Below are 27827 nucleotides of genomic sequence, written 5' to 3' on the forward strand. Positions count from 1 at the left end.
GCCGAACTTTCTCTATGGACCGACGCTTCAGATTTCGCAGCCGGAGCCGTACTTCACCAACGCACCAACGAAGACCTGCAACCACTAGGCTTCTTCTCGAAACGTCTCGAAAAGGCACAGCAAAAGTACTCGACCTATGACCGAGAACTTACCGCCATCTATCTCGCCATACGACACTTCCGATACCAGCTAGAGGGTCGGGAATTCTGTATTTATACAGACCACAAGCCTCTAACCTTCGCCTTCCGACAAACGCACGACAATGCCTCACCTCGACGAGCCCGGCAGTTAGACTTCATTGGCCAGTTTTCCACCGACATCCGTCACATCGCCGGAAAAGACAACGTTACAGCCGATCTGCTCTCCCGCATAGAGACAGTGCACGCGACACCGACCATCGATTATGAGCGATTAGCAGAAGAACAAGAGCGCGACCCTGAACTTTCCGACATTCTCAGTGGGAAAATTCAGACGGACTTGTTCCTGCAGAAGACACCAATACCGGGAAGCCCCAAGTCACTCTACGCCGACTGCCCTGGAGGTATCATCAGACCGTACATCACCCGATCGTTTCGAACACAACTTCTCCACGCCGTACATGATCTCAGTCATCCCGGAGCCCGCGCCACAGCTAGACTAATAACAGAGCGTTTCGTGTGGCTCAATGCAAGGAAGGAATCCCAGGACTTCGCTCGGAACTGCTTAGCCTGCCAGCGCGCTAAGGTAGGAAGGCACGTCAAAAGCCCCTTGATACCATACCCTGCAACAACAGCGAGGTTCAGTCATATCAACGTAGACATCATTGGACCATTTCCCATCAGTAACGGTAACCGATACTGCCTTACGATAATCGACCGATTTACTCGCTGGCCAGAAGCAATACCGATCTCGGATATCACCGCATCTACCGTCGTATCAGCACTACTATTCCACTGGATCGCCCGATTCGGAGTTCCGGCGCACGTAACAACGGACCAAGGGAGACAATTCGAATCCTCCTTGTTCAAAGAGTTGACGAAAGCCCTAGGAACGAAACACATCCGTACGACAGCCTATCACCCGCAGGCAAATGGAATAATCGAGAGGTGGCACCGCACTCTTAAAGCAGCAATCACCTGCAAAGACACCGCAAGATGGAGCGAACACCTACCGCTAATACTGCTTGGGCTACGAACCACGTTCAAAAATGACATCAACGCCTCGCCAGCCGAACTTGTGTATGGAACGACGTTGACCATCCCGGCAGAATTCTTCATCGCGAAACCGCAAAATGCCCTCGCCGACCAATCCGACTTCGCCAAAACGTTAGAGGAGACGATGAGCAGCATTCGACCACAGAGCACCGCTTGGCATACCAACCGCACACCGTTCGTGCATTCCGATCTGAACAAGTGTACTCACGTGTTCATACGCGACGACACCGTCCGACCTGCACTAACTACACCTTACCACGGTCCATATAAGGTTCTTACACGCAATCCTAAGTCTTTTCAGATACTCCTACGTGGACAGCCAACGCTGGTTTCGATCGACCGCTTAAAACCAGCGTATGGCGCAGAAGAGGAAGCCACCCCGGCCCCGCAGTGCTCGTGGGAAGGGCTAACGACAAACCTGCTGCCGCCAACAACCGACCACTCGGAAACTCTGCCGTTACCGGACGTCCAGGCAAATTCGGACCGCAGAGACGCCACCGCAGCCTCCAAACCGACGTCGCGCGAACAACCAGTGCGTAATCAGACGACACCCGCACCACCATCGCACCCGACGACATCGAGACAAACCGACCGAGCCGCCGTCGACGCCCCACCACCCTCCATCCTACGCCGCAACGACCAGACGGTATCGACCGGCGTCACCAGGTCTCAGCGGAAGGTCATCATACCTCTACGTTACCGGTGACACCGCTCTAGGAGGGGAGTACTGTAGCGACCAGACCGCCATCTGGCGTGAGAATCGTGAGCGATCGTGACATCCAGGGACAAGGACACGGATCTCCGTGAAGCGCACTCACCAGGCACACGAATGTGTCAAAGTGACGTGCGCCGCGTGTCCAGCGCTACACTTCCTGCTGTCAGCGAGCACATTCTCTCTCTTGCGACCCAACCTCGAAAGCGAACAGACCTCTTCCTTCGCTCCGCGCTCGAAACTTCCTCAACGTGAAACCCTCTCGCACGAACGTGCGCAACCGTTCATAATATAGTGTAAAATAAAGTTCCGTATTTCCTACTCACGAAACCCAACGCGTTCGCGACATAAAAAATTAGGGACCACTTTTGTGGCGCCCCTAAATGCTTTTTCAGGCTGTAGAATGACCGGTTGGCAGCCAGCATCCTTGCGCGCAACTCAGCTTCCATGCTGTTTTCGTTGCTGACCTTTGACCCAAAATAGGTGAATTGTGGGACGACTTCAAAAGTGCGTTCACCTATCTGCACGTCACGCCTACGTAGATCCTGATTATTTGTTGGTAGGCCCGCTGATGTTGCCACCATCAGTTTGGTATTTGCCTCGTTTATCTGCAATCCGAGGCTCTCTGCCGCCTGCTCGATCTCTTGGTAGGCTTCTACTACATAGGAGAGCCGGAGACCAATGATGTCTATATCATCAGCGTATGCCATGATCTGGGTTGACTTATAGAAGATGGTTCCCGTAGTCTCCACCCTCGAGTCGCGGATGGCCCTCTCTAGTGGCAGGTTAAATAGGAGACAGGCAAGCCCGTCCCCCTGGCGCAGACCCTTGGTGATAGCAAAAGGTCCTGAGAGTTTTCCATCCACCCTCACCTGGCAAGTGACGTTGGTCATAGTCATTCTAACTAACTTTATCAGTTTCGCCGGGATTCCAAATGCAAATTACTTGTAAAGAGTACAATACGGTAGTACAAGTACAATAAAGAGTACAGTAAATTACATACATCAAAAACAATAGTTACATGATCGAGATCGGTTCAAAATGGACAAAGCCGTATTCAGTAATGAGTGAAATGATTGAGCAATTTTTTGGGAATGGGTTTCATTTGGTGTGTTTTGAGTGCAATGTTGTCCAAAAGGCGGGCTCATGATTTGTAAATACTTCGTTATTAGTATCATTAGTATCCAATTAGTGATCAGTTCTTGAAACAGGATTTGTTCGGGGCATTTTAGATGGAACGTGGGTTGTATTCGGTATCAGTTGTCGAACTAAACTTGTTGAAGACGGTATCACTAACAAGATAAAGATAGGTTCAGGTTCAGTTTTAGGATCGGTAAAGGTGCTTACAGTTCCGAAAATGAAACCAGGATCAGGTTATTTTTAGCACAACTGGGGGACAAGCAAGCTTGGTTTGTTTTTATCAAGTAAAAAAAACTTTTTAAAAGATTTTCCCTTTTTCTCTGGAATTTTTCTATTTGAATGGAACTATTCAATTTACATAACAAAGCTATCACTATGTACGAACCATTATAATCACGTGAATCGGGGAAAATCATAACCGGAAAGAGCATTTACACTTTGGAAACTAATTTATTTTATCGCGTGTTACAGCTTACACTTCAAAAGGCTAGATATTATGGTACACAGCAAAACCACTTAACGTAAATCAACTTTTTTTTGTAACAAACCGCTCTAATTGGCAGCTTCAAAGTTCATGCCCAGCTCTTTCATCCTGTTTTCGATATCGAGCGTTGGTAGACCGTTCTCCTTGTTGTAGTGGTAGCTCAGAATCAGCTGCTTTTCCTCCAGCCCCGGAACATGCTCGAAAAGCGACCGCCCCAAGCCTTCGTCAATGTCGTTTTCTTCGCGCAAAATGCAGAAGTAGATGAGAAATACTGCCACACTGAAGTTTACCACGTACGGCTGAAACCACGGAATATCTTGTCCCTTGGGGCCCTCCCGGCTACGCTGTGCCGTCCAGCGAGATGCCTGGCTGCCGAAATATTTGATCGGTTCATTGTTGACCTCTTCTTTGCGATTTTCTTGCCTTTGGTTTGTCGTTGAACTGGCAATGTTGGCCGATGCCGGCAGGAACTGGCAGCGATGTGTGCTACAAATAAACACAATTTTGTAATGCTGCTGGTTCGGGTTTATTTCCTGAATACACTTACTTTTTCAATAGTGCTGCTAATCTGCGGACTGCTAAAATTTGGGCCATGCTTAAACCTATGTATGGTCAATAAATGAAAGTCTATTTCGTAGGAAAATTACACAATGTTGTGATGGATTTTTGTTATGTTTTGCTTTGGCTTGTGAAGTTGAAGTTTGCAACCAGAGTGACCAGAAATACCGATTTATCTGTATTCCTACCGATTTTTTATATGCCTACCGATTCACAGATGACCGCCCTAAAACTACCGATTTTCCATTTATCCTACTGAAAATCACAGATATTTGATTTTTCAGTCTTTTAAGCTTAATCTGTGGCGCTTGCCCAAGTGCCACAAATCCACTAAACGACCACTAAACGGCTTCTAAACGACTCAAGCACTATACCTAAACGGAATATAGAAAGACTTCGTTTAGCAGACGGCAAACGACTCATGCATTCTAAAAATAGCAAAAAAGGTGGCGCTCTCTGTTGGTGGGATACCCCAACCAGTTGAGCTTCATCGCTTGGAGGAGAGCTTTCTCATTTCCTCTGTACTGTTGTATGGTTTCGCATTGAAGTTATGCATCGCTAGAACTAGAACGGCGATACGATTGTTTAAATACTAAACTCCAATGGAAACCACCAGCACTGAAGCAAGTGAGATTTGAGTAATGGTCGTTGGTGTTGATACCCACGTATCTGACCACACAACCATTCATATAGATTTTTGCTCGGAAAGTTAGAAGGCTATATAGGTTATGATAAGATGAAACTTGCCGAAACACATTGCAAGAAAAGGATAGCAATATAATGATGAGTTGTAATACGCCATCTATTGATCAAACCAATGAAGCTGTGGAGCTTTCATTTTTTTCTATGAATATTCAATTTTTCAGTCGTTTAAGCTTAATCTGTGGCGCTTGGGTACAGAGCTGCACAAGAAACTGGTTACCCAATTGATTATCGCTGCAAACTTTCGCCGTACGTATGAACAGCTGTCAGATTTATGCGCACGGTTAAGCCACCCGCCGGTTAATCCACCCCCGGATAATCGACGTTCTACTGTACTTGTTTCGTCGGTTTTGACGTTTTGCGACGGTTTTGCGACGGTGGCCGCCAAAAAGCTCGCCTTGACCTGTGGGCAAAGTAACCAGAAATAACGATGTATACCGATGTATGTAGGGTTTGAAGGAAAAAATCTCAATTTCTTTAATCATTGTACTATAAAACTCAGCCAAACAATCAAATAAATCTAAATAATCCAGCGAAAATAAAATGACAGCACGTACGATAAAATCGTATCCGATGGAGCACTGCAGCGGCTCTAAGGTCGCGTGGAGGCCCGAGAAAAAGAACTTGCCACCATTGAGAAGAAAATTTGCATCTTAGTCCTTCTTTGGCTTAGAATTCCTAGTACAAATTTCAGATCAACACTTCAGAAAGACCTTCATTTGTGTAACCGCTGAACAAAATCTAAACCATATCCTAGGTAAAGGATGCATATTCTTTTGAAATGAAACTTTCATTTTGCGTATTAGTACCCCCCCCCCCCCCCTCATCCCGCTTACCACTTTTTGCGCTTTCACTTCTTTTAACTCGAGTTAAGTTTCGAGTTTCAAAGACTACCGATAAAATATTGTTGCGCCTACCGAAAACTGCCAAAATAATCTGGCCACACTTCGTGCAATATAAAATCTTGGATCTTGGATCTTTTTTTTCTATCTTTGTTTACCTTTTCATGACAGTTGAGATTTGGCGCCACACCAAAATTAAACAAATTGCAGCAGGATGGAAGAGGCTCAATATTCCGAGGATTTATTTAGCACGCAAGATGAAGCAGCATTTGGAAATGCAAATTCTGAGCAAGAAGCATCCACCCACAAGTCGACAGAGGAGAAAGATGTTGCTGCACAACCCGGAAAAGATACTGCAAGCGCAGCTGAAAAGGAAGTGGGTACATCCGCTGAGCAGGAAACTCCCGATCTTGTATTTTCGGAGGACATCGATTTCGGTAAAGAAAGCAGCAAAAACGGAGATAATTCTTCGAGCAACGCTGGTGTCACTTCGGACAATTTCGAAGAACTTATGGAACCCGATGTAAATGTGGAAAATGCCGATGAAAGAACAGAAACTGAAGAGGTGGTAGAATCGAGCGTCCCTAACCCAAATGCAGCTGATGCTGCAAGCACAAAAGGTACGGCGAAGGACCGCTATCAGATTGTACCATGACTTATTGTCGGTTTTACTTGTTATACTTTTAGAATCACCCGAAGAACGTTTGGCACAGTTTCCATTTGCTCGGATTAAACAGATGATGAAGCTGGACCCGGAAGTAGGAATAGTGTCGGCCGAGGCGATATTCTTGGTTACAAAAGCGGCAGAACTGTTTCTTCAAACATTGGCCAAAGATACCAGCTTTCATACGGTTGCCTCAAAGAAGAAGACGATGAGCAAGAGAGATGTTGAAACTGCAATAGATAACGTCGACTCGCTAGTGTTTCTTGAAGGAATGATGAATGTGTAGAGTTGCTAAGGACGAATGGTGCTAGGTTTAAGAAGTTTGGCGACTAATAGAAACTAAGACATATCATGCTATTTTTAGAAACGTGTCTTTTATTTGCAAAAATACCGTTGTCCTGTTTAATTTTGCTGTTTAGAAGTAGATTTTCCTTAAGCAATACGGCCGAAGCCGTTCTTTCTGAATAAAAAAAGTAGTTTTTCCCTTGTATTTGAATTTTTAGTAATAAATTGATGAAAAATGATGACATGTAATAATTCAGAATGGAACTTTCTTTAGATTAAAACTACAATATCCCAAGCACACACCTAATATATTGGTGAATCTGTGCATTTTTTTGTTATTTTTAAATACGGAGACTGGCACGAATTTAATAGCCGCCATGATTATTTCTATATGAACCTTGTGTTCAGTCGGCGGCTGTTTTTTCACAGGCGGCTACTTTGTTGCATTGATGTCACGCATACTAGTACGTGAATCGCATGCCCCATCCTGTACGTATACACCAACACAACCCAACCGGTATGGTGTACGTGATCTCGGGGTAGTTTGATGTCAAAAGAGTAGCCATTTTAGAAAATCAAAACAGTGAAAATTCTGTGTGAGCGCGTGAAAGCGCACAAAACGGTGTTTGGCTGGTGATGAACGCGCTAGAAATGTTTTGAACGAATGGAAAGCGTGTGCCGTGCAAGGTAAGTGTGAAGTTTTCCTTCCGCTAGGGTATGGTTGTTGGTAAAATACGCTTTGTTGCGGATCCCTTCGCTGGGAGGAATCTTTTCGCCGCGAAAACTGACTAATCGGCGTTCTCGGTGTACAGCTACCGTAGGGGCAAAAGCGTCAGGTGAATATCGGTATCTTTCTATACCAACTCGCTTCGAAAACATTCCATCATAGTGGAGTTACTTGTTTTAAAATCGATTTTAGAGGGAACACCAGTGTGTGGTGGTCGCCGTTGAAAACGGGAAGACAAAAAAAAAACGCGCCAGTATCATCGTGCACGGTTGCGCTGAGTTTGTGTCGTGCGTCGAAGAGCATGCGAGAGCACAACCCCGAACGTGCAAAGCGTCCTCGCGGTAGGGCGCGGGAGGGGCTCAGCAGCAAATTTGTTTATAATCAAATATCTGTTTATTGTTAGGAAAGAACGAAACGGCAGGCAAGGGTAAGCTTGCCTAGCTCCTCTCGTTCCTTTCGCGTTCGAAACGCGACCAACGCACGAAAGAGTATCGCGTGCTCCGATGGAAGAGATTCATCTAGCGCTAAAATAAGCTGTAGTTGCGTGCGTGAATGCGCGTATGTTTGGGGTCTGCCACTGAAAATTACGGCAGGGAAATAAATGCAGTCGAACGACGTAGAGAGTGTGTTGGGACGCGAACAGACTCTGGGAAGTATTTTGTTGTCAGTGTGGCACAGGGTGGTGGGGGGAGTGCGAGGACCGAAACAAGCAAGCACGCGAAATATCGCGCGACACAAAGCTGCGAAAATGAAAATAAAAACAGAAAACAGCCCGTTTTGTTTGTGGCAGTCGCGATGCTTCGGCAGGCCAGCATCAGTGCGCACAAGGGAAGGAGAAAACTGCATCGGAAGATCTCGCTAGAAGGGTCTCGCTCTTTCAATTTCTCCTTCTCTTCGCATCTCTTTTATTCCTTTCCGTTTGCGAAGGGCGAGTTTGTTTCTCTCCCTTCTTCTCGTGCATGGGTGAATTCATCTGTTGCCGCGGATACAATCAGCTTTTCACCTGATTCTTTCTGTCAGTGTGTACACTTTCGCTGCGAGCTGGGTTGCAATGGAAAGGGGGAATAGTAAGTGCATTTTCACTGTCACTGCTCTGGAGAAGTTTCACCAGCCCCTGTGGATTGGATGGATGGGTGCTTATTGCATGGGTCGTTCGGGGTCCCTCGTGTGCCCTCTTTTTTAAATACAACATACCATCAAAAAACAATGCCATCTAATAATCTACCTGTTTTCCAACAAACAAAAATGAATGATCTCATCATATTAATGATATTAATATGAATTGCATGAAATTGATTCAAAGTGCATCATTGCAAGGGAGTTCGGTTGCAGAAGAAAAGAAAAAGTTTTCCGTAAACGAAACACCCTTTCCCCGATAACAGTCTTCGTGCTTGTGCGTGCGAAAGAAAGAGAGAGAGAGAGAGAGCGATGATACAACTAAACACGTTAAAACACGCTGCAGCAAGAGAGTACATACAGCACACGGAAGAAGAGAGATCTCCGTCCAATTGACCATGGATTACTCACGATGTAAAGGCTATTAATAGATTTTCATGTCTTCTTGTGACTAGAAGTTGCAATCTCCGGTTGACTGTTTAACAAAAACGTGGTCCTCCACGCGGATAAGGGAAAGGAGTAGTTAAAAATCTCAACACTGGACGCGAATGATTTGAGATGGAGAGATACGGCAAACTTCCCTCTCTACTATGGGCACGCGCACTCGGCACAATACTGTTCCGTTCGGCAGCAGTACGGCGGAGCACAACTTCGATCTCTTCTCGGATGGAAGTCCATGTTGGCCATGAATATATTTAAATTTTGGTTGTTGATAATCAGTTGCAACTGCAGGCATCAACGTGAAAACGTATTAGAAGAAGAACTACAATCAAATCTCATTGTCTTTGCCTTGGGCTGATGCAATAATTAAGCGCGTGCCATCAATCCTTTGCGGCTTGTAACGAATGTAGGATGTTGTGGTCGATATGGACTTTCCCGAGGGAAGCAAATGATGAGAAAATAATTACAACACGAAATGATTTGAAATTCTTTCACTGATTCACTACTTTTAATGTTCCAAAATGTCCCTTGGTTATGAAATAATGAAGATTGCCAATAGAGTAATGTATTGAGCTAGTTCTTGTATGTGTATAATTTTAACACTCATTCCAAATGTGTCATTTTGCTATCCATTTCAAAATATTTGCATTTCATATAACAAAAAGCGAGCTAACAATGCTTTTTAACAATATCTTTTTAGTCAAAATGTGGCTGCGAAGCGAGACTAGAGATCGTCGACTGCGTTCAAGTAGTACGCGAAGCGCGGTCAAGTTCAAACCATCCCCACTCAAAGTGGCTAGCCAAAAAGCAAAAAAGAGTTCATCCGTCGAACTCGTAGTGTCTTCGTCTCGGCGATCCGTACCATCAGCGGTGCCCAAATGTCGACCAGAAGTGTCAACGACGATTGCCGAACCTTCATCTACCGTAGTTTCGCGGTGCCGGACCGCCGCTGCTACGCCCAATAATCCACCTGCAAGAAGCATCGTTGCAAGGCGCGCGACAACAGTTGGAAAGCCGGTGCGGAATAATCGTCCCACTGCTGCTAGCGGTGAAGAAAGCCGAAAGTCGGCCAGTCGCGAAGAGATTACAATACCGGACGATTGCAAAGAAAACTGCTGGCAGGATAATAACGATCTCACTCTATTCGATGGTACCACTGTCATCGATCAGAAGCACTTCGAAGATTCACCCACACACTCCAGCTGTTCTTCGCAGCAACTACCTGCAGGCATTGTATCCTCCAACAATGACACGCCACCGCATGTTGATAATGTGGCTGATGTGAGCTTTTCCACCGAATCCACCGAATGTGGACTATACGCTAGGAAAGTTGGAGACGATCTCGGTTCGGCCGAGGATGCGCTCAATCAGTTCAGTATCATTTCGTACGACTCGAACAAAAACACTTTGTTGGGCCACTCGATCGTTTTGCCACCGATCAGCGTTGCGCAGGCATCAGTAGGGGCACCTGCATGCCTGGAAGGGCCGGGACAGCTCAACTCCAAGTGCATCACCGAATGCGATAGTACAACGGCAGACCTCGGCACTGAGGCTGCGGGCGAATGTGTAAGTAACGTTAAGGCTATAGTAAACCCCAGCTGCTACGTGGAGGAGGATACAATCCTGCCGTCCACCTCGTCGGAGGGAATCTTTCCAAAGTCAAGTGCAATCATATCTTCTAACTCGCTGGATATCGTTGTGCCGGAAGTGGACTCAACCACGGACACGATATCACCGGATACGTCTTCTGCTAATCTAATTGCTGGCGATATGATCGCCTCGTTCCCGCTGACCGCTTCCTCCATCGATTTTGCCGGATCGTCGATGTCGTCGTCCTCGTCGTCCTCGTCGTCGTCGTCCTCATCCTCGTCCTCGTCCTCTTCCTCCTCGTCGACATCATCGTCCTCGTCGTCGTCGTCATCAACGTCTTGCAATACGTCACTGGGTGCCTCCGTATCTGCAGTATCGATGGGAGCCTCATCGCTGTCGTCCAATTTTCAACCAATCGCGTATAGCAACTGTTCGTCGCTCTCTGGCACAGGGTACGAGGAGCAGCCGCAATCCAGCTATTCTCCTAGTCAGACAGCCGCCGCCGTAGCGGTTGCTTCTGATTTGATTTCCATGTTCGATGAGGAACACTACAAAAATGCCACTGATCTCGGCCAGTACACGGACTTCTCTTACAATGCTCTGCTTACCCAGGCCCTCCTGAGCTGTGGCGATGCGGCTGCTGCTGCCGGGCTTAATCTTAGCTGCGGTCAATCAAGCACGGACAGCTTGAACGATTCCGCCTTTTTCTCGTCGCTCAACACAACGGCCATCGAGAATCTGAAAGCTCTAACGTCGCTTTCGAGCATGGGCCATAACATGGACGGAATGATGTTGGATGATGGGGTCAATGCTTCGCCCAACATCCACGGGACGACGGGATACATCACGGAATACGGAGGAGGAGGAGGAGGAGTAGGAGGGGAGCAGCAGGACCATCAACAGCAGCAGCATCATCTGCAACACCAACGAGCCCTGGATGGATCGGAGCAGGAATCACTGATCCACAACATTGAGTGCAATGAATCAATTCCCATGTGCGGCGACGACACAGAGGCAGCTATGCAGCTGGAGAATAATGAGTGCATTGAAATGGATGTAAGTTTGTTATCTATTGGACATGTTGGTCTGTTAATTGATTCAATGGTCAATAATTATCCTTATCTCGTTGACGTAAAATAGTTAAATGATATTAATTGTGTTTACGTTTTAAATTACTTCCCATTAGGAGTCGAACGATGGACAGCATGACGATGCCGCATATAGAGCGTTCGACCCGTACTTATTCATCAAGCATCTTCCTCCGTTGACTTGTGAAATGCGTTCCAAGTGTCCCGCATTGCCGCTAAAGACACGCTCCAGTCCAGAGTTCAGCCTGGTGCTCGATCTAGACGAAACGCTGGTGCATTGCAGTCTAATGGAGCTTTCCGATGCGAGCTTCAAGTTTCCGGTGCTATTTCAAGAGTGCAAGTACACAGTGTTCGTTCGTACCAGACCGTACTTCCGCGAGTTTCTCGAGAGGGTATCGCAAATGTTCGAGGTGATTCTCTTTACCGCCTCGAAGCGGGTCTATGCCGATAAGCTGCTCAATCTGCTTGATCCGGATCGCCGACTCATTAAGTAAGTGCTTGTGCGTGAGAAATCGGAAGGCGTGGTATTAAATATAATTACTTTGACACTTTTTCGTTTCGCTGAACAGATACCGTTTGTTCCGCGAGCATTGTGTCCTAGTCAACGGAAATTACATTAAAGATTTGACTATACTGGGCAGGGATCTTTCCAAGACCATCATCATTGATAATTCACCACAGGCATTTGGGTAAGTGATTGTTGATTGCAAACGTGTTTCAAGGCTCGAAAACGAAAATTATTTACAAAACATTTGTTTGAAATTCCAGATACCAGCTGGAAAATGGTATACCAATAGAGAGTTGGTTCGTCGATCAGAGCGATTCGGAGTTGATGAAAATTTTACCATTTTTGGAACGGCTCGTTGAAATGGTAAGTTTTTTACTACTCGAGTGCATGAACGGTACCCCAACAACAAAATACTCATATGACACTCTCTATTGTATATCTTACAGCGCGAAGATGTTCGTCCTCACATTCGTGAAAAGTTCCGACTCTTTTCTTTCCTACCGCCAGATTAAACTTAATTCGTATCTAACGGCAATACATGTTGTTGACGGCAGCACCTTAGTTAATCTCACAATTTCATCTAATTAAGCACGTTTCACTCCAATTGTATTTATGTCAGCTGTTTTTTTTCTGGACTAGCGTCGTCAAGTGAAGTGTACAGACAAAGCCACTTAAGTAATATTTAATAGTTACGACGTTTAGTTTCAGTTAACTATTCTCTTTTATTAAGCATACACAGATACAAACAAGCCTGCGCGCAAGGATGGTAGAAATGTGCGCAAGACACTTGGTGCTTGTGTGTATGTTATTGATGATACATTCATGTTTATGCGACACAAAAATAGTATGACAACATATGGATACAATGATACCGTTTTGCACAAGCATATAGTTTAACTGACAGATTTACTTAAGAAGGCAGACTGTGTAGACTGTGCTGCTAAACACATTCATGTTCAAATCTTAAACAAATCCACCAATTAACTCCATAATCCCCATACTCGAAACGACGAGAGAAGATTAGAAATGAAATCGATTTAATGAATAATTGTAGCAATATGAGAACTTTAGATGCTTAGCGTAATGTCCAACTCTTGTCGTCGTTCAAGGAACGGAATTAATATACATACAGGCGATGTATGATAATTTTGCTTTTGCCAGATCAGTGAATGAGCCCGTTATGGTGGCCTACTGCTGGTGCCTGCTGCTGCTTACAAGGCAGCAAGACAAACGAATTGATAAATATGATATATAACGATCAAGAACAAATCAACAACCTGGGATGCCATAGCGAACAGAACAAATTACGAAAATATCAGATGCATTACTATTAACTATACTGCTGAAAGAATCACATGAGCACATGAATTACACGTATCTCAATACACACACACACACAGTTTAAACTCACCTTAGTCTAAATGTAAGAAATGGAAAATAATATTTAACGGATGCGGTTGAATGTCGTCTCGATAAGTGAAGAAAAGCGAAAGCAGCGTAGAGAAGGGTATTAGGAGTGCTTTAGTTATACGATGGAATTCCTGGTTAAATTTGATCACTCACACACACACACATACGTAGAGCAAAAACGTAGCAAGTTAATATTATTACGATCACCGTTTATGATGATTGCGATCATGATCGATCGACATTGTTAATTGAAAATGTTTCTTCCGTTTTCTTTGAAATACTGTAATATCTAGCGTGTAACGATATACATATTTTTTTATTTATTAACTCATGGATATGACGTCTGAAATGTTTGTACAAAGAATTACGGTAAATGCCTCCGACCAAATGGGTCGAGCATGCAGTTGTTTTGTTGAGATGAAAAAAATAAGAAATCAAATATGTAACAATAATTAAATCCAGATTTTCTTCAATAATGCTGCAAACTATTCTCTATACCTGATATCGATTACCTTGTGAAGGTGCAATCTTTGAAAAGCTTCTGTTTCATAACGAAGGATTTCAGAAAACCATGCTCACATAGTTCCCGCGGTAGAGTTTAAGCAGTTACAGTTTCTTTTTGTGAGAAAGAGTTTACTAACGTCTCTGCCGTTTGCCGATTGGCGAGGGAATGGTTGTGATCAGTGTTGTTAATTGTCGACATTTTTTTATGATATTCGCAGTAAGCGGGTGTCAACATCATTTTTTGATCATGATATTCATGGTTACCATGACACGACTTTCCAAAAGCGACAATCATTTGTGCATTAACAATCAATGCTTTGGCGATGACATGATTGCAAAAAATGTTGAATGAATGTCATTTGACATTTTTCAGTGAGAATCCAGAACTGCTTAATCGTGCGTTTACCGATGCTAAGCCATTAGACCACTTGATATTTTCACTCAGTGAACCAGGAAAATGGTATTCTCTTACAGGAGTATAGAAATTCACGCGAAAACACGAAAAAAGGACCCATTTTCGATGAAGATCTAGTTTACTTGAGGTACGGCAAAATCAAAAAGTCAAATGATTGTAGCAGAAAAAATATCATCGTGTCAAATGATATTTTTGTCCGTGATTGTCGAATGAATGCGTGGATCTAGAATGCGATGCTTCAAAAAGTATCATTTTGTAAAATTTTATGTCGACGACTATCACCGTTCGCAACACTGGTTGTGATGCAGTTTTGCAGCGGCAATAATCAGTTCAATCAGCTGCGATGAACAGTTTTTTTATATGTGCTCTTGTTCGAAAACGAGCTATGCAACATGTGCCCCATGATAAACAAATATCAGCAACACAATGCTCTTGGTTCTTCCTTCATATTTGATTACTGTATTAATGAGAATTTTTTCACATTCAATAAAAATTAATTTCTCTTAAAAATTTGGACGATCGTTATTCTTTATTTCATAACAAACATGATGACAAGGAAATTCCGTACATCAGAATGACGTTTTGGTTCGGTTTTGTTTAGTAAAGTTCAACCGGTCGAAAGGAGCCTGATGCCCAAGGGAGCCTGCTAAATGCTACTCGTGAGCGGATTATGTTCGTATCGGGAAGGAATTATCCACTCTACATCGACATTTTTATTTTCTTTCCTGTTGTACACCGTTCAATCACACAGCAAAATAGTTTAAATGTTTCTTTATTTAGTGCATTTTGTTTTTACTGTTCTAACTTTAGTTGTGTTTTGTGGAACATAAGTGTCGTTGCAATTTTCACATAACATACCATCTGTTATCTGTTGTTGTTTTGTACATCGATCTAACAATACGATCAAGTTACTTCACATTTAAAATTGCACCAGCCGCGCTTGCACCTTTTTAAAGCTTACCAACGTAGGTGTAACTTATTTGGTTTCTAGAAAGAGAAAATAAACTAATGTAATTTAAAAAATAAAATAAGTTTGCACACTTTTGTTACGATCAACGAGACAATCGTTAACTGTTGAATTCGTTTTAGTGTAGTTTAGTGACTTCCGTTCCGTTTTATACGCCAATGGGGTTAGATCAGTGAAGATCACTGCACTTCAATTGCTCAGCTTTAGCAATAGAAACATACACACACACTCACACATTCACCAATATGTAATACATCGTCCATATATATATATATTGTTGGATGTGTATGTTTGTGGGGCATTTTTGTATGAATAGTTGGTATGGTTCACTTGGTTTGTTTTTGGTTTCTTCTAACATACCGCTCGCGTTTGTCGCATTGACTTGACCCGTGTAAATTGAAGAACGGTTTTACAGTAACGGCTACCAAATGGTCAGTACTGTTTGCTATTACTAGGCATCACGTTTGCTTTCTTGTCGTGCATTTTATTAGACCGTATAGTAATTACGACACTCGATCGAACGCTGCTCCATCGCGTTAAGATTGTTTCTATTATTCTCAAAATTAAACGGCGTTGCTAACACATGGGTTTTTGTTTTGGAATGTAAGTGTTGTTGTAGTTTTACCCTGCTAAAGCCCGAACTTGCTGCTCGGGTACAGCTTATGAGTGTTTCTCTTCTTTTGTGGATGACATTGAAGTTCAAAATCCTTACACACCTTTATAGCATTTGTTGCGTTCTGTTTCCTATGCTGCAGTGTGTTGCATTTGCATCGTTATGCTCAAATTTGCTACATTGTGTAAATATATTCATATCATATGCTCATATCAGTACCACATGGTTGTATCATTATCCTACTGTAAATGACTTCTTGCTTTTGCTACAAAAATATAAGCTAATATTTCGTATTCTTGTTCGTCCAGGAGATGCAAACAGTTGCATTGTTAAGGAGGAGTGTTTGGCTCTTATGTATCCTGCCCGAATAATACACGACTTCTGAAAAAAATGCGAAACAAACGAATGTGTCCAGTACACCAGATCGTAGGGTTTCTTTTTCCAATCACAAACAGATTTCAAAGACAGATCAAAACAGAACAAGCACGCTTCCTATCTATTTTGTGCATAGATCGCATATTACACATGTTCGTTCTACTACTGGTCGATTCCTCCCGTCCGGGCAGGCAGGATTCTAAAGAACCGTTTTAAAGAATAGTGTCTGCAAGCAACTGCTTACCATCAGAAAAGTTGACCAATTTAAAAATGCTCTCACAGACACAAAGAGATTCTGTGCACCACACGAGGAGCGAGTTTGCTGGGGTTTTTTGCTATTAAATACTGTTTTCGTTTTGTTAAAAAAGACAGACATCCTCACCTACTACTGTTACTGTAACTATCTGTAGGAAATACTAAACATTAATATCGGTTAGTTGGTAAGTGTGCGCACACTTCTTATGTATGCTGCAAAAAGTAGTATCACCATTTGAGTCAAAATCTAGGAAACGTTCCAACGTTAGCCCGCTCCCCCTCTCGATACTCGTGTGCTGTTGCTGCAGCATCGGTACACGAAGAGAGAGAGGTGGGGTAAACTGGCCCGCCATGGTAGTACCGTCGATGTAAATCAATCGTGGGGGGAAATAATGCTTTAGCCCTAAGAATCATGAACGCAAGCTGCTGAAGGCCATCGATGTGTGTTGTCTATGCTTATCTAACTATCCCTCTCCCGTAGGTTCGTAGCGTCCATGAACAGGGCGTAAAGGTGTGGGACAACATGCGGACAACTCCGGTAGGCGGCCCAGTTGTGTACGGCGTCATATCACTTCCCCCGGGGAACTACAATTGTCCGTTGGTAGTTCTGTCGATGACTGATGCTGATTTCGTTTCCCTTCCACTACGGCTATCCCAATCGGTAGTGTTGCTGCAGCGTGTCTGTAGGCTTAGAGAATGGTGCACGCGCTACCGTGCATGACCTCACTGATGAACATTGGCGTACCAGCACCTAATCCTCCATCAGTTTTCTCATTTTCATTCTGCGTAAAACACAAGGCATTAGAGGTGGTTGTCGTCGTTGTTTAAGAAGCGGTTAGATGCAGCTCGATCTTACCTGATCGTACTCGCAGTCAAAGTAACGGCTTTGGCAGTCTAAGCAGCGGCACTGGTCGGACATCTTGCACGTGATGCCACACTCCTTGGCCACCGCTTTGTACAGCTGCTTGCTCGATTTGTACAGTATCTCCGGACCCTTGATCTCCGCCTTCGGGGCAGTGTGCTGTTGTTGATCGTAGATCGGTTGCGAGTTGCTGTACGAGCTACACTCTTCGTCCAGCGATAAAGTGTCCTGATTTTCGTTCGACAGGCACGTCTCGTCGATTGCCATCGTTTCCATCTCTTCGGCTGCAATGCAATGCAGAAAGTGTATTGTGGATTATTATTCCGCGAATGGCTCTCCGATCGCGCGTACGTTACCTAAATCCTGCAGTCCTTCATTGCAGCTCAGCTGATACAGCGGATCGCAGGAACCGGTGCAGGTGAGCAAGTTTTCCTGCGACGGGGTCGTCGTCGAGCTGCAGGTGTAGAGCGAAGAATCGATCGATTCTTGCTTTTTCGTTGCACCGGGCGAACCTCCTTGCTCCGTCGTGCAAGGTTGCTGTGGTTGGTGCTCCGTACCAGCCGGTTGATTGTTCGACATCATTTCGTACCCGAGGGCAGTTGGCGAAAGGTTCAGTAACGATGTTCGATTGTTTTCCTTATCCAAAGCAGCGAGCCGATTCTTTAACAGATGGTGAAACAAAAGATTAAACACCATAACCACCACCTACGATGGAAAAAATGGAGAGCGATACTTACCTCTTCTAACACATGCTCGTACGATGGCGGTGGGCTTAATGGTATAACGTTCGTAGGCTCCGTGTTGGTGAGCGAAGGATTGTCATATCCTGCAATGAAAGGCGTTGCGCGTGAGAACTTTCTGAGACATATCGGAAGGAAGCAGCAGTAAAGGTAGGGAGGAGTTAAGGTTCGTGGCCGGATTCCGGTGGAATAGTATTCGGGCAGTGATAGTGTTGTTGCTTTACTGTCGGACATTCGGTTAAATCTGCCAACAGACACAGATACGCCCGTGCCGTTTGCAAACTCGGGCCAATTAATGCCAATTACCTAGTATTGGTTCGTCGGTAGTGTTACTGGTCAGTATTAAGGCGCGCCGATCGTTGCTCATCGACACAAGGCTATCGTTATTCTGCTCGGAATCAAGGGTCGTGCTGCTACCAAAGTCATTTGCGTTCGCACTGTTCGCTAAAAGAGGTCCGACCGGATTGGATTGACTATCTACTACGACATCCTGCTCCTGAGAGGTACTACGCGACGACCCACTACCCATGCGGAACTTAAGCTTAAAGGGTGCCATTATTGCATTTGAACAGTATGGGGTTTTGAGTGCGATACGGGCGAGGGCACGCGGGTTTCCACGGGGCAGTATCGCTTGTTGCTGGTGGCTGCTGTTCAGCGGTTGTTTTTTGGAATGGTTTTACTAAGGATCGCGACCACGTGAAACACCACGTGATCTGTTAACTTTGGTTAAACGTAACGTGTGCGTAACGTTTAGCTTAACACAACTGAGGCAACGGGTGTAGGTGAATTCAGAGTAGCGATTCAGAGTGTACCCAACCACTGGAAGTAAAGTAAAGGATAATGAAGAGATAAGGGTAACATAATAGATAGATTTGAAAGCGAAACAGTTTGGCGAATGCAGCATCGAACACGATTAAACAGTCAAAAAAGATGCACAAACTAGTAGGAAAGTATCGAATAAAGAGGAAAAAAGATACGCTAGTGAAACAATATCAAAATAAAAAATAATGTAAAAGCTAGCAATTGTGTGTGAAAGAGAGAGAGAGAAACAGAGAAAAATAATAGGGCATATAACTAGCAACAGGTTGCAACATTAAAACAAAGATAAAAATAGCAATCGAATACCAAACCACTCCTACCTACAATACTGAATAATGTAAAGCAATCAAGCAATTAAGTAAGGATGCTTCAAAATTGAAAATAATTAGTTCTCAATTCTTCTACCAACGCGGTAACTCACAATCAAACGCATTTCAGCTGCATCAGGCAACTGCGCTACGCCACGATCTCGTTGAATATTACACGCGCATGTTACGCGCAATTACCTTCATTATCGTGATTGTGCGATTTTCCTAATGACATTATTAGCAGCACTACTACTACTACTCGTTATGTTAGTATAAAAACTATGGAAAACGGGCAAAATGGTACGACTTGTAGTTTACTACCGTTCTTAACACATGCACAGTTATTACGACGAAACAATATCGCATCAGCAAGAAAAGCGTGATGATCGTGAACAGAACCGTCTTGCTGTTTGGGTTTACAGTGATCTTGGGACGCTGCTGTGCTATGTTGGACACGTGGAACCAAAATGTTAGTGCACTTGCAGTGAATTATTTTACAGCAAAGCATGTGAAGTCAGTGACGGTGATCAGTTGCTGGGAGGCAGAGGAACGGTATGACTTCTTTTTGGCGGCAACGAAAAAAGGACTGCTGGTGAAATTTGTGGATGCAACGAGCAAAGAAGCTTTAATAGCTATACATCCTAATCGAGTATCTCAAGCAGGCCTACTGATCGATGCATCGTGTGAGATCGAACCGATCTCGAAGCTGTGGCAGATGGTAGAGAAATAGTAACTAAAGGAAAGCTATTACTAGCTAATAATGTCTCGAATTGTGTTTTTGTCGAAATGTATTTTCTCTCATCTCAGGATCAACTACTGAACAAGCTTTTGTATGGGAATTTACACTGGTTGATAGTAGAGAAACAACTCCCGGTGAAACGATCTATCGACTCCGGACCCTATTCCTCGGACCAACTGGAACTTCTGTACAATGAACGACTACGTCCGCTAGACGTTATGCCCTACACGAACGTCGTGCTGGCATTCCAGAAAATATCCGATAGCTGGGAATTGTTCGAACTATACAAACCCTATCGTAAAGCCCGTTTATCGGTGGTGAACATTGCATCCAATTACCTACCAGCGGTCGATCGGTACGGGTCACAGCTGATCGTTCGAAGAAAGCTTGTAGATCGACGACGCAATCTTCAGGGCTTTGCTATGCCATGCGGAACAGCGGTAAGACCGCACTGTGATCTTACATGAAACCGATTTCTAATTTCTAGCACGCAATCTCGTTCGTTAGACAACTTCGCCGGAATACTTCACCGGCATGGATGATCGTAACGATGTGCACGATCTGTTTACCAAGGCAAACTTTCCGTTCATCCGGGAGCTGATGTACGATCTCAACTTTACCCTCAACATGGTGCAGCTGGACAAGGTGGGCTACAAGCAGAACGGGACGTTCAGTGGGGTGATGGGCAAGTTCCAGAACCGCTCGATCGAGCTCGGCTGCTTGGGCACCTTGATGCGTACCGAGCGGCTCGAGGTGGCCGACTTCATGATCGTCACGCTGATCATCAAGAGCAGCATCATCTTTCGCCAGCCACCGCTCTCTATAGTGGCGAACATCTTCGAGCTACCGTTTAGTGTCGGTGTTTGGGCGTGCTGTTTCGCGTTGATGGCGATCTATTGGATGACGATGATCGCCATCCGTCAGCTAACGAGCGGTGAACGGTTTGGCGCGATCGAATCGTTAGTGTACATTATCGGCACGATGTGCCAGCGGGGGTGCGATATAGTGCCACAGTTTAACGGAACGCGGTTGTTAATGTTTTCGCTACAACTGACCAGCTTCTTCATACTAACGTCCTACTCGGCCAGCATTGTGGCGCTGCTGCAGAGCCCCAGCCGGGCAATCGCGAGCGTGGGGGACTTGGTCCGGTCTCCACTGAAGGCGGGCGTTATGGACACGAGCTACGGTCGGGTTTACTACCAGGAGACGCAAGACCCGGACGTGCAGGAGCTGTATCGGAAGAAGATCAAACCGCACGGTGAGAAGGCGTTCCTGGAACCGAACGAGGGCATCGGACGCGTGAAACAGGAGATGTATGCCTACGAGGTACGCTTGATAAGACCGCTCACGGCCCTGTGCTAGGAAAACCCGGAACTGAGAGACGGATAGGATTAGATATTAATTTGATTCCTTTCTGCTTGCTTCTCCCCTCCACCGGTGCCGCTGTTCCGTTTGTCGCCATTCAGGGAGAATTGAACGCTGCCTACAAGGTGATAAAGGAAACGTTCGCACCGGAGGAGGTGTGCAAATTGCAGGAACTGGAAGCCATCAAGCTCCCACCGTTCGGCATACCGATTGTGAAGGGCAGCAAGTACCGGGAGCTGATCCGGCAACGCTTGATGTGGCAGCGGGAGGTCGGCATAATCAAGCGGTTCAACCTGATTTGGATTCACCAGAAGCCGCAGTGTGAAAACCTGAACGCCGGCTTCAGCTCGGTCGGTGTGGTGGAAATGCGCTACCTGTACCTCTTCCTTGCCGTAGGGTTTCTGGCCGCGCTCGCGACCCTGCTGGCGGAACGGTCCTGGTGGAGCGGGATGGCAAAGAAATTGAAATCTCGTACCGCAATAATCAGACGCAAAAATGAAGCTTAAAAATTAATCTTCTCCAAGCGAACGGTGGCCCCCGTTCGGGGTAAGGGTTAGGTGAAGGTAGTCGTTGGGATCGATATTGATAAGCGTGCAATCGCTTCCGCATTCATTACGCCCGAGCTCTGTAGTACATTGGACGTGGAGATGGCAATCAAGCTCGATATGTTGCGGGAGATTTTCATTTGATGTTTATGTTTTCGCTTCCGAGTTGTATGAACGATGCTTCATTCTAGGATAAAGGTGTCATAAATTGATTTTTATTTCCCTGTATGTATGCGAACTATTTTTACCGATAAATGCTCCCGAATGGCTTTTGGCTTTCGAATCTTTATAGATTTCAAAACATATTTTACCGAGCAAAACATAAAACACAAACCATCAACATGTTCGATGGTCGCTCTTCCTCGTTATACGGCACAATCAATTCACGGTAAAAGCAAACAGAACGGCCAGCAACCGACGATGGCCTGGCAACCAACATCTAGCCCAGGTCATGACTCAGGAAAAACTAACATCGAGCATCTCTGCCTGCCATTGGTTATCGATTATCTGGCCCGGCTTGGCTCGTCCTTCAAAAGTTTACTCGTTTACGGGCCAAAAGCGAGAAAAAGCCTCACACGAAATGGGCGAGCGGAGGGGCTTGAGGGGACGTACGGACGGTGGGAATGTCCCGAAGCGGTGTAGTTTTGCCAGTGCTTGCCGCACACGGCTGGTCCATCTTTGATGGACGTAAAAGTGGGTACGTTTGGTAGCTGATGGTAGAACCTGACAACTTTGCTACCATAACAACACAACCCAACGGACAGCGTGCCTCAACTACGACCTCAATTTCTTGGGCCTGGGCAGGAAAGCCAACCAATGTGTAAGTTGACACAGTCTGAAGCTCGCAGCATGGATGAACAGGGAGTGTATGAACAGTGGAAGGAAAGTATATTTTTCACACTCTTGCCAAAAGTAGAGCACGGTACGAAAGATTAGGGCAACGGTAAGCGCGTGAAAAACATGTTTGTCACCTTGCCCAATAGATAGAGTCTTACCGCGTTGAAAGGGCTACAGGAAGTGGTGCAAAAAAAGAAAGGAGGACATACACCAGCGAAACAAAGCATCACGGATGCGCACGAGTTCCTCTTGCTGGATGATTTTATTTACGGAGTGGCGGCGGTGCGGCATGCCACCAGCCGGTCCAGGGTCAAGTAGTGGCTTTCAAATAGCTAATGCATTCTTGAATAAGTACATCTTCGCTTCCATGAATGACAAGAGGCGACATTTACATCGTAAACCACGCCGTCGTCACGCCGGTATGTCCCGCCTCGTCCATCGCCGTACCCAGCCCGTGGACAGGCACACGCTACTCAGTTTTCACTAAAGGGGACCACTTGACGCTGGGACACTCGTCGTCAACGAACGTAATGACACAGCTTATTTTCAAATCCGACTTTTTGTGCTCCGTACCTATCTTTCACATCCCATTCAGCAGGATGCTCATGCTGTCGAGAGGCTTTAAAAAGTTTACCCGTTTTTAAGTCTCCTTTCCAAGGATCATGTAGCCTTCAGTTTTACCTATTTTTTTGACAATACGACAGTTACTCATTCGTTGAAAACCACACGAGAGTTATAGCTTCCTCAAAAGTTTTGTAATGTTTGAGGGGGGGGGGGGGGAGGGGGTTGAATTGCGCTGTGATGGATCGCCTATGATTTATAGTTTTGATAGATTGGGATCATTTGAAACGGGGATTACAAGAGATTCGTGAAAGATGATAGCATTGTCCGTCCTTTCTTCACACTTATCGATTTCTAAAGTATTTATTACTATTCGAAATTATTGATTTACGTGTGAAGAGAAGAAGCTTTCCACCGCCAAGTATTGTTTATTTGATGTAGATATATGTATTTTTTTTTAAATAAAAACTAGTATTTATTATAATTTACAATGCATTACAGAAGCGTGCAACACTAACACAAGCGTGGTAAGAATAGCAATTCGTGAATATTTTCTCAAAAACAAAATTTCAGAGTCATAATATGAATTTAAAAGTTAGAGTTGATGAGCTTAACACAAAAAAATAGTTCCCCAAAAATATCAAAATCTGAATAAACGTATTGTTATGATCGTCGTCAGGTTTGAAACAAGGGATCGATTATTGTGTTTAAATGTTTAGGTTGTATACCACGTTTTGCGTATAAATTGCGTGGCAAATTACCCCAAAGAACAAGATTTTGAGATATTTATCTCAATATAAAAACAAGTTTGCATCATTTGAAATATATAAAACGAATCCCCATTCCCTTTCTCGTAATGAACTCCGTATTTCAAAAATAGTTCCTTATCACTATCATGCTTCAATAGGCATCACATTTAATCGATGCGATTTGTTTTTGTCCTTGAATTTTACCACTCCTCGCACAGTCGATGATGCCCCTCCCCACCCTCTTTAGGCCCAAAAGCCAAGGCCCCAGGCTCCAAAGAACAATAAACAATGAGGCAATGTTGACCATGGGGAGACACCCAACAGGGCTTCGCTCTGAGCGCTGTCTAGGGCGTTAATGGTGATAATACATCATATATCAAATATCTCATCACTTCCCAATTGTACGATGAAGCGTGAAGGGAAAAACGCAGACAAACAAGATGGGACCCCGCTGACGAACTGACGCCACCACCACGCACGGATCGGAATCGCAGGTTCGCGCAGTCATACGGGAAATCGGGCTCCAGGGAAGAGGGCGTAGCGGTTTAATTAAGTGCTCTTAGTAGCAGCGTATATCAACCTAACTTTTTGTGTACGCTAGTGTGTGTGTGTGTGTGCGTTTATTTGTGTGTAAGTGTGCATGGAGCAGCTACGAGGAGAGCTCGTGAAACATAATATCCTTCAAGCAAATGTACACAAAATGGGTCGCTCTGGTGTATGCTGCGTCTTGGTGTGGTGCGTTTCCCTTGTTAAAGCTTTTGGGGTGTACAGCGTGTAATAGCTGTTGGTGGAAAGTCTAAGCGCTTGCTTCTCTTTCACGCAAACTTACACCTTTAGGTGGCGTGCATTTCCGTCCCACCACAAGGACGCTGGCTTCAACGATTGGTAGTACACAACATCCAAAACGCGCACACACACACGCACGTATTTTGTCCCTACGCACACTACGATAGACGGCACATTGTCTGGAGAGGCTTACACACGCAGCAATAAGCATTGCGGGACGGGAAAAGTTTTAGCGAATCCGCGACAGCGCTGGCTGCCAGACGTGTCCAGCAAATTGGACGGGCTTTTCGGCATCAAACGAGCTACTCAACTTTCTATCAAGCAGTACAGCACTCCAACAACTACTACAACCTAAGTATAGCTTCCTATTGGCACTCGCATCCAAAAATGGTATGGATATGGAAATGAAATACAAAATTTTTAACCAAACCTACTGAACAGCTAAGCGATCGGTAATAATTGGTATAGAAACCGCAACTAACTGGATGCGGATGCCACTTACCCGGGGCGGTTAAAGCTTTAGTGCGATGAACGTTTGGCCTGGAGCATGGTCGGTGTGGGAGCTGCGGGATAAATCTCCAAATAAGCTTCCTCCCCGATTCGAGTACAACGATGGAGATGGTTTAGTGGGATCATACTTTTTTCACACAGGGAAAATCAATACACAAGCTATGCTCGCAAGCACACACAAACACACTTCCTGGTGCGTTTGTTTATATCACTGATGAGTCCTGACGCACTGCACAGTGCAAGGGGTGTTCCATCCAATTACACTATGCCATTCGCAGCTCGGTTCCGATTGTTAGTAATATTATTTCCAAAAATCTAACTCCAGCTGACTGTTGGACAAGATTCCTTCAAGCAACGTATACCTTTGATGCCTTTAATCGCACCCTCCAGCAACCTTTACATGCAAACGGGGACCTTTTCTTATTCACGTCACCTCGCCACGCGTCACAGTGGAAGGGCTTTTACGCACAAAACACGGCAAACACTTTTTCTCAAAAAACTCGCGAGCACCGAGAACGCTGGTCCGGATACTACTGAAGCTGGTGACGAGTTTACTTTCTGCAGAATGCTGCGTAGTTAATGGGGCCGTTCTTATGGCGTGACAAATCGTCTGGCTTTCGCAAGTAGAACGCGCTCGAAGGACGCGCTCTCGACCGTGGAGGATTGCAGCCCGTGTGAAATGTGACAGTGGGCAAGACAAGGTACCGTCGATGGGAAAAAGAAAGAGCGAGATGTGGCGACAGACCTTCGGCGACGGATATCCCTTTTTTTTGACAGGCTGGTTGACAGGTAAGGATAAACGGGTGTACGTTTTGGGGCATCATTTACGTGGCGTGCGAAGCTCCCGCTCTAGCTATCATGGTGATGAGGGATTGAAAGAAAAGATTAATCATCGGTAAGCTTTTGAAATGTTTAAAGATCTTTGCAGCGAAAATGTATATAGAACCATAAATATTCTTGTTATCTCCACTATTTTAAAGCTATTTTGATGCTATCTGTCAAAACGAAGCGTGCATTACTACGCATGTGCTGATTTCAGATTCTCCTGCTCCTTCTGAAGGCTCCCATAAAGATGCCATAAAAGCTTGTTAAAAGCTTTGAAAGGACAATTTAATGAGCTTTCGAGATGTTTTTAATTTAACGAACACAATTTGATTGACAAGTGTTGATTGTGATATCTATGTTATGAAACGTAGAGCGTTAAGTGGATTTTCACAGTGCAAGTCGTTAGATTTCTTGCTTTAAAAGATTTTGGAGCTGCTTATTATGTCAAGTCAAGGAGCATGCATGTTTGCTGTCATATAAAGGGTCTCAAAGTTCTATTCTCAGGGGATGGAATTTGAATGTATTCCTTCCTCCCCCCGCGTTCACCATCTACAGGGGGCCGTCGTCTTACCGTCTAGGGCAGGGGTCTCCAAACTTTTCAGTTCGCGGGCCGCATTGCTTCACATATAATGGTTTTGAGGGCCATTTTTCCGTTGTGTGTAGCTAGTGCGAACGTTTAAATTTCGTCTTTATGAGAAAATACTAACATAATATACAAAACTTATATGGCTTTCTTTTATTTAGGCTTGGTCTACGTCTCTGAAAAGCATCACTTACATTTTATTTAAAATAGTCACAATAATTAAAAAAATATTTTAACCTTTACCAAGTCGCTACGGGCCGCGTAAAAGGCTCTCGAGGGCCACATGCGGCCTGCGGGCCGTAGTTTGGAGACCCCTGGTCTAGGGCACCCAATTCCCTAAATCCGCCACTGATTATTCCAGATATGTCTGAACTTATTAACGAATCCTAAACACTTCTTTAAACATCATATTTTGTTTTTACGTTAAGTAACGTTGGTAATAGTCATTCTAACTCTTCTTCTTCTATTTGGCGTAACGTCCTACGTGGACATGCCGGCCTATAGAGGCTTTCAAGACTTAATTCATTACCACGTAGCCGGATAGTCAATCCTTGCTACGGGGGGACGGTCCATTCTGGGCTTGAACCCATGACGGGCATGTTATTGAGTCGTTCGAGTTGACGACTGTACCACGGGACCGCCCCCATTCATTCTAACTAGCCTTATTATTTTAGCCTTATATTCCAAAATAGCTCCTAGCTCATGTCTGTATTCTGCCATTTTCTCAAAGATCTGCCGCATGGTGAAAATCTGATTAGGGATTGATTTTCCGTTTCGGAATCCTCTTTGATAGTTTCTATCTCTTTGAATTCGAATACAGACCCTGAAATATAAGGGAGAATATTTTATAGGCGGTATTTAACACCTTAATACCCCTGTACTTATTGCAGTTTATCCTATCTCCCTTTTTGTATATGAGGTAGATGATGCCGATATTCCAATCACATGGCATCGACCTCAGTAACAATTTGATGAATCTTGTTTTCTAATAGGGCACCTCCATTCTTGA

The 27827-nt window shown here is 44.6% G+C and overlaps 5 protein-coding genes across 5 annotated transcripts; 3 read left to right on the plus strand and 2 right to left on the minus strand.

Moving 5' to 3' along the window:
* Positions 1-3475: 3475 nt before the first annotated feature.
* On the minus strand, positions 3476-4238 carry LOC1275776 (uncharacterized). The gene is made up of 2 exons (XM_315062.3): positions 4077-4238; positions 3476-4015 (listed from the first exon to the last, which is right to left on the minus strand). Exons 1-2 carry the CDS (start codon positions 4121-4123, stop codon positions 3598-3600), a joined length of 465 nt encoding a protein of 154 aa, XP_315062.3. The 5' UTR covers positions 4124-4238; the 3' UTR covers positions 3476-3597.
* Positions 4239-5787: 1549 nt separating this feature from the next.
* On the plus strand, positions 5788-6785 carry LOC1275777 (DNA polymerase epsilon subunit 4). Its single transcript, XM_001688557.2, has 2 exons — positions 5788-6251; positions 6319-6785. The coding sequence occupies exons 1-2, from the start codon at positions 5846-5848 to the stop codon at positions 6579-6581; spliced, it is 669 nt and encodes a 222-aa protein (XP_001688609.2). The 5' UTR covers positions 5788-5845; the 3' UTR covers positions 6582-6785.
* Positions 6786-7080: 295 nt separating this feature from the next.
* Positions 7081-13917, plus strand: LOC1275779 (CTD small phosphatase-like protein 2). The gene is made up of 6 exons (XM_315066.5): positions 7081-7267; positions 9565-11510; positions 11641-12032; positions 12112-12231; positions 12311-12413; positions 12497-13917. Exons 2-6 carry the CDS (start codon positions 9570-9572, stop codon positions 12560-12562), a joined length of 2622 nt encoding a protein of 873 aa, XP_315066.5. The 5' UTR covers positions 7081-7267; positions 9565-9569; the 3' UTR covers positions 12563-13917.
* A 1218-nt stretch (positions 13918-15135) lies between these two features.
* LOC5667335 (uncharacterized) lies at positions 15136-25792 on the minus strand. The gene is made up of 6 exons (XM_001688558.2): positions 25403-25792; positions 18498-19010; positions 18189-18277; positions 17808-18111; positions 17446-17735; positions 15136-17371 (listed from the first exon to the last, which is right to left on the minus strand). The coding sequence occupies exons 2-6, from the start codon at positions 18745-18747 to the stop codon at positions 17279-17281; spliced, it is 1026 nt and encodes a 341-aa protein (XP_001688610.1). The 5' UTR covers positions 18748-19010; positions 25403-25792; the 3' UTR covers positions 15136-17278.
* On the plus strand, positions 19764-21928 carry LOC1275780 (ionotropic receptor 75a). The gene is made up of 4 exons (XM_315067.5): positions 19764-20036; positions 20126-20497; positions 20565-21383; positions 21524-21928. Exons 1-4 carry the CDS (start codon positions 19764-19766, stop codon positions 21926-21928), a joined length of 1869 nt encoding a protein of 622 aa, XP_315067.5.
* Positions 25793-27827: the final 2035 nt, after the last annotated feature.

Source organism: Anopheles gambiae, chromosome 2 (assembly GCF_943734735.2).
Source record: "Anopheles gambiae chromosome 2, idAnoGambNW_F1_1, whole genome shotgun sequence".
In the NCBI taxonomy this organism is placed as follows: Eukaryota; Metazoa; Arthropoda; class Insecta; order Diptera; family Culicidae; genus Anopheles; species Anopheles gambiae.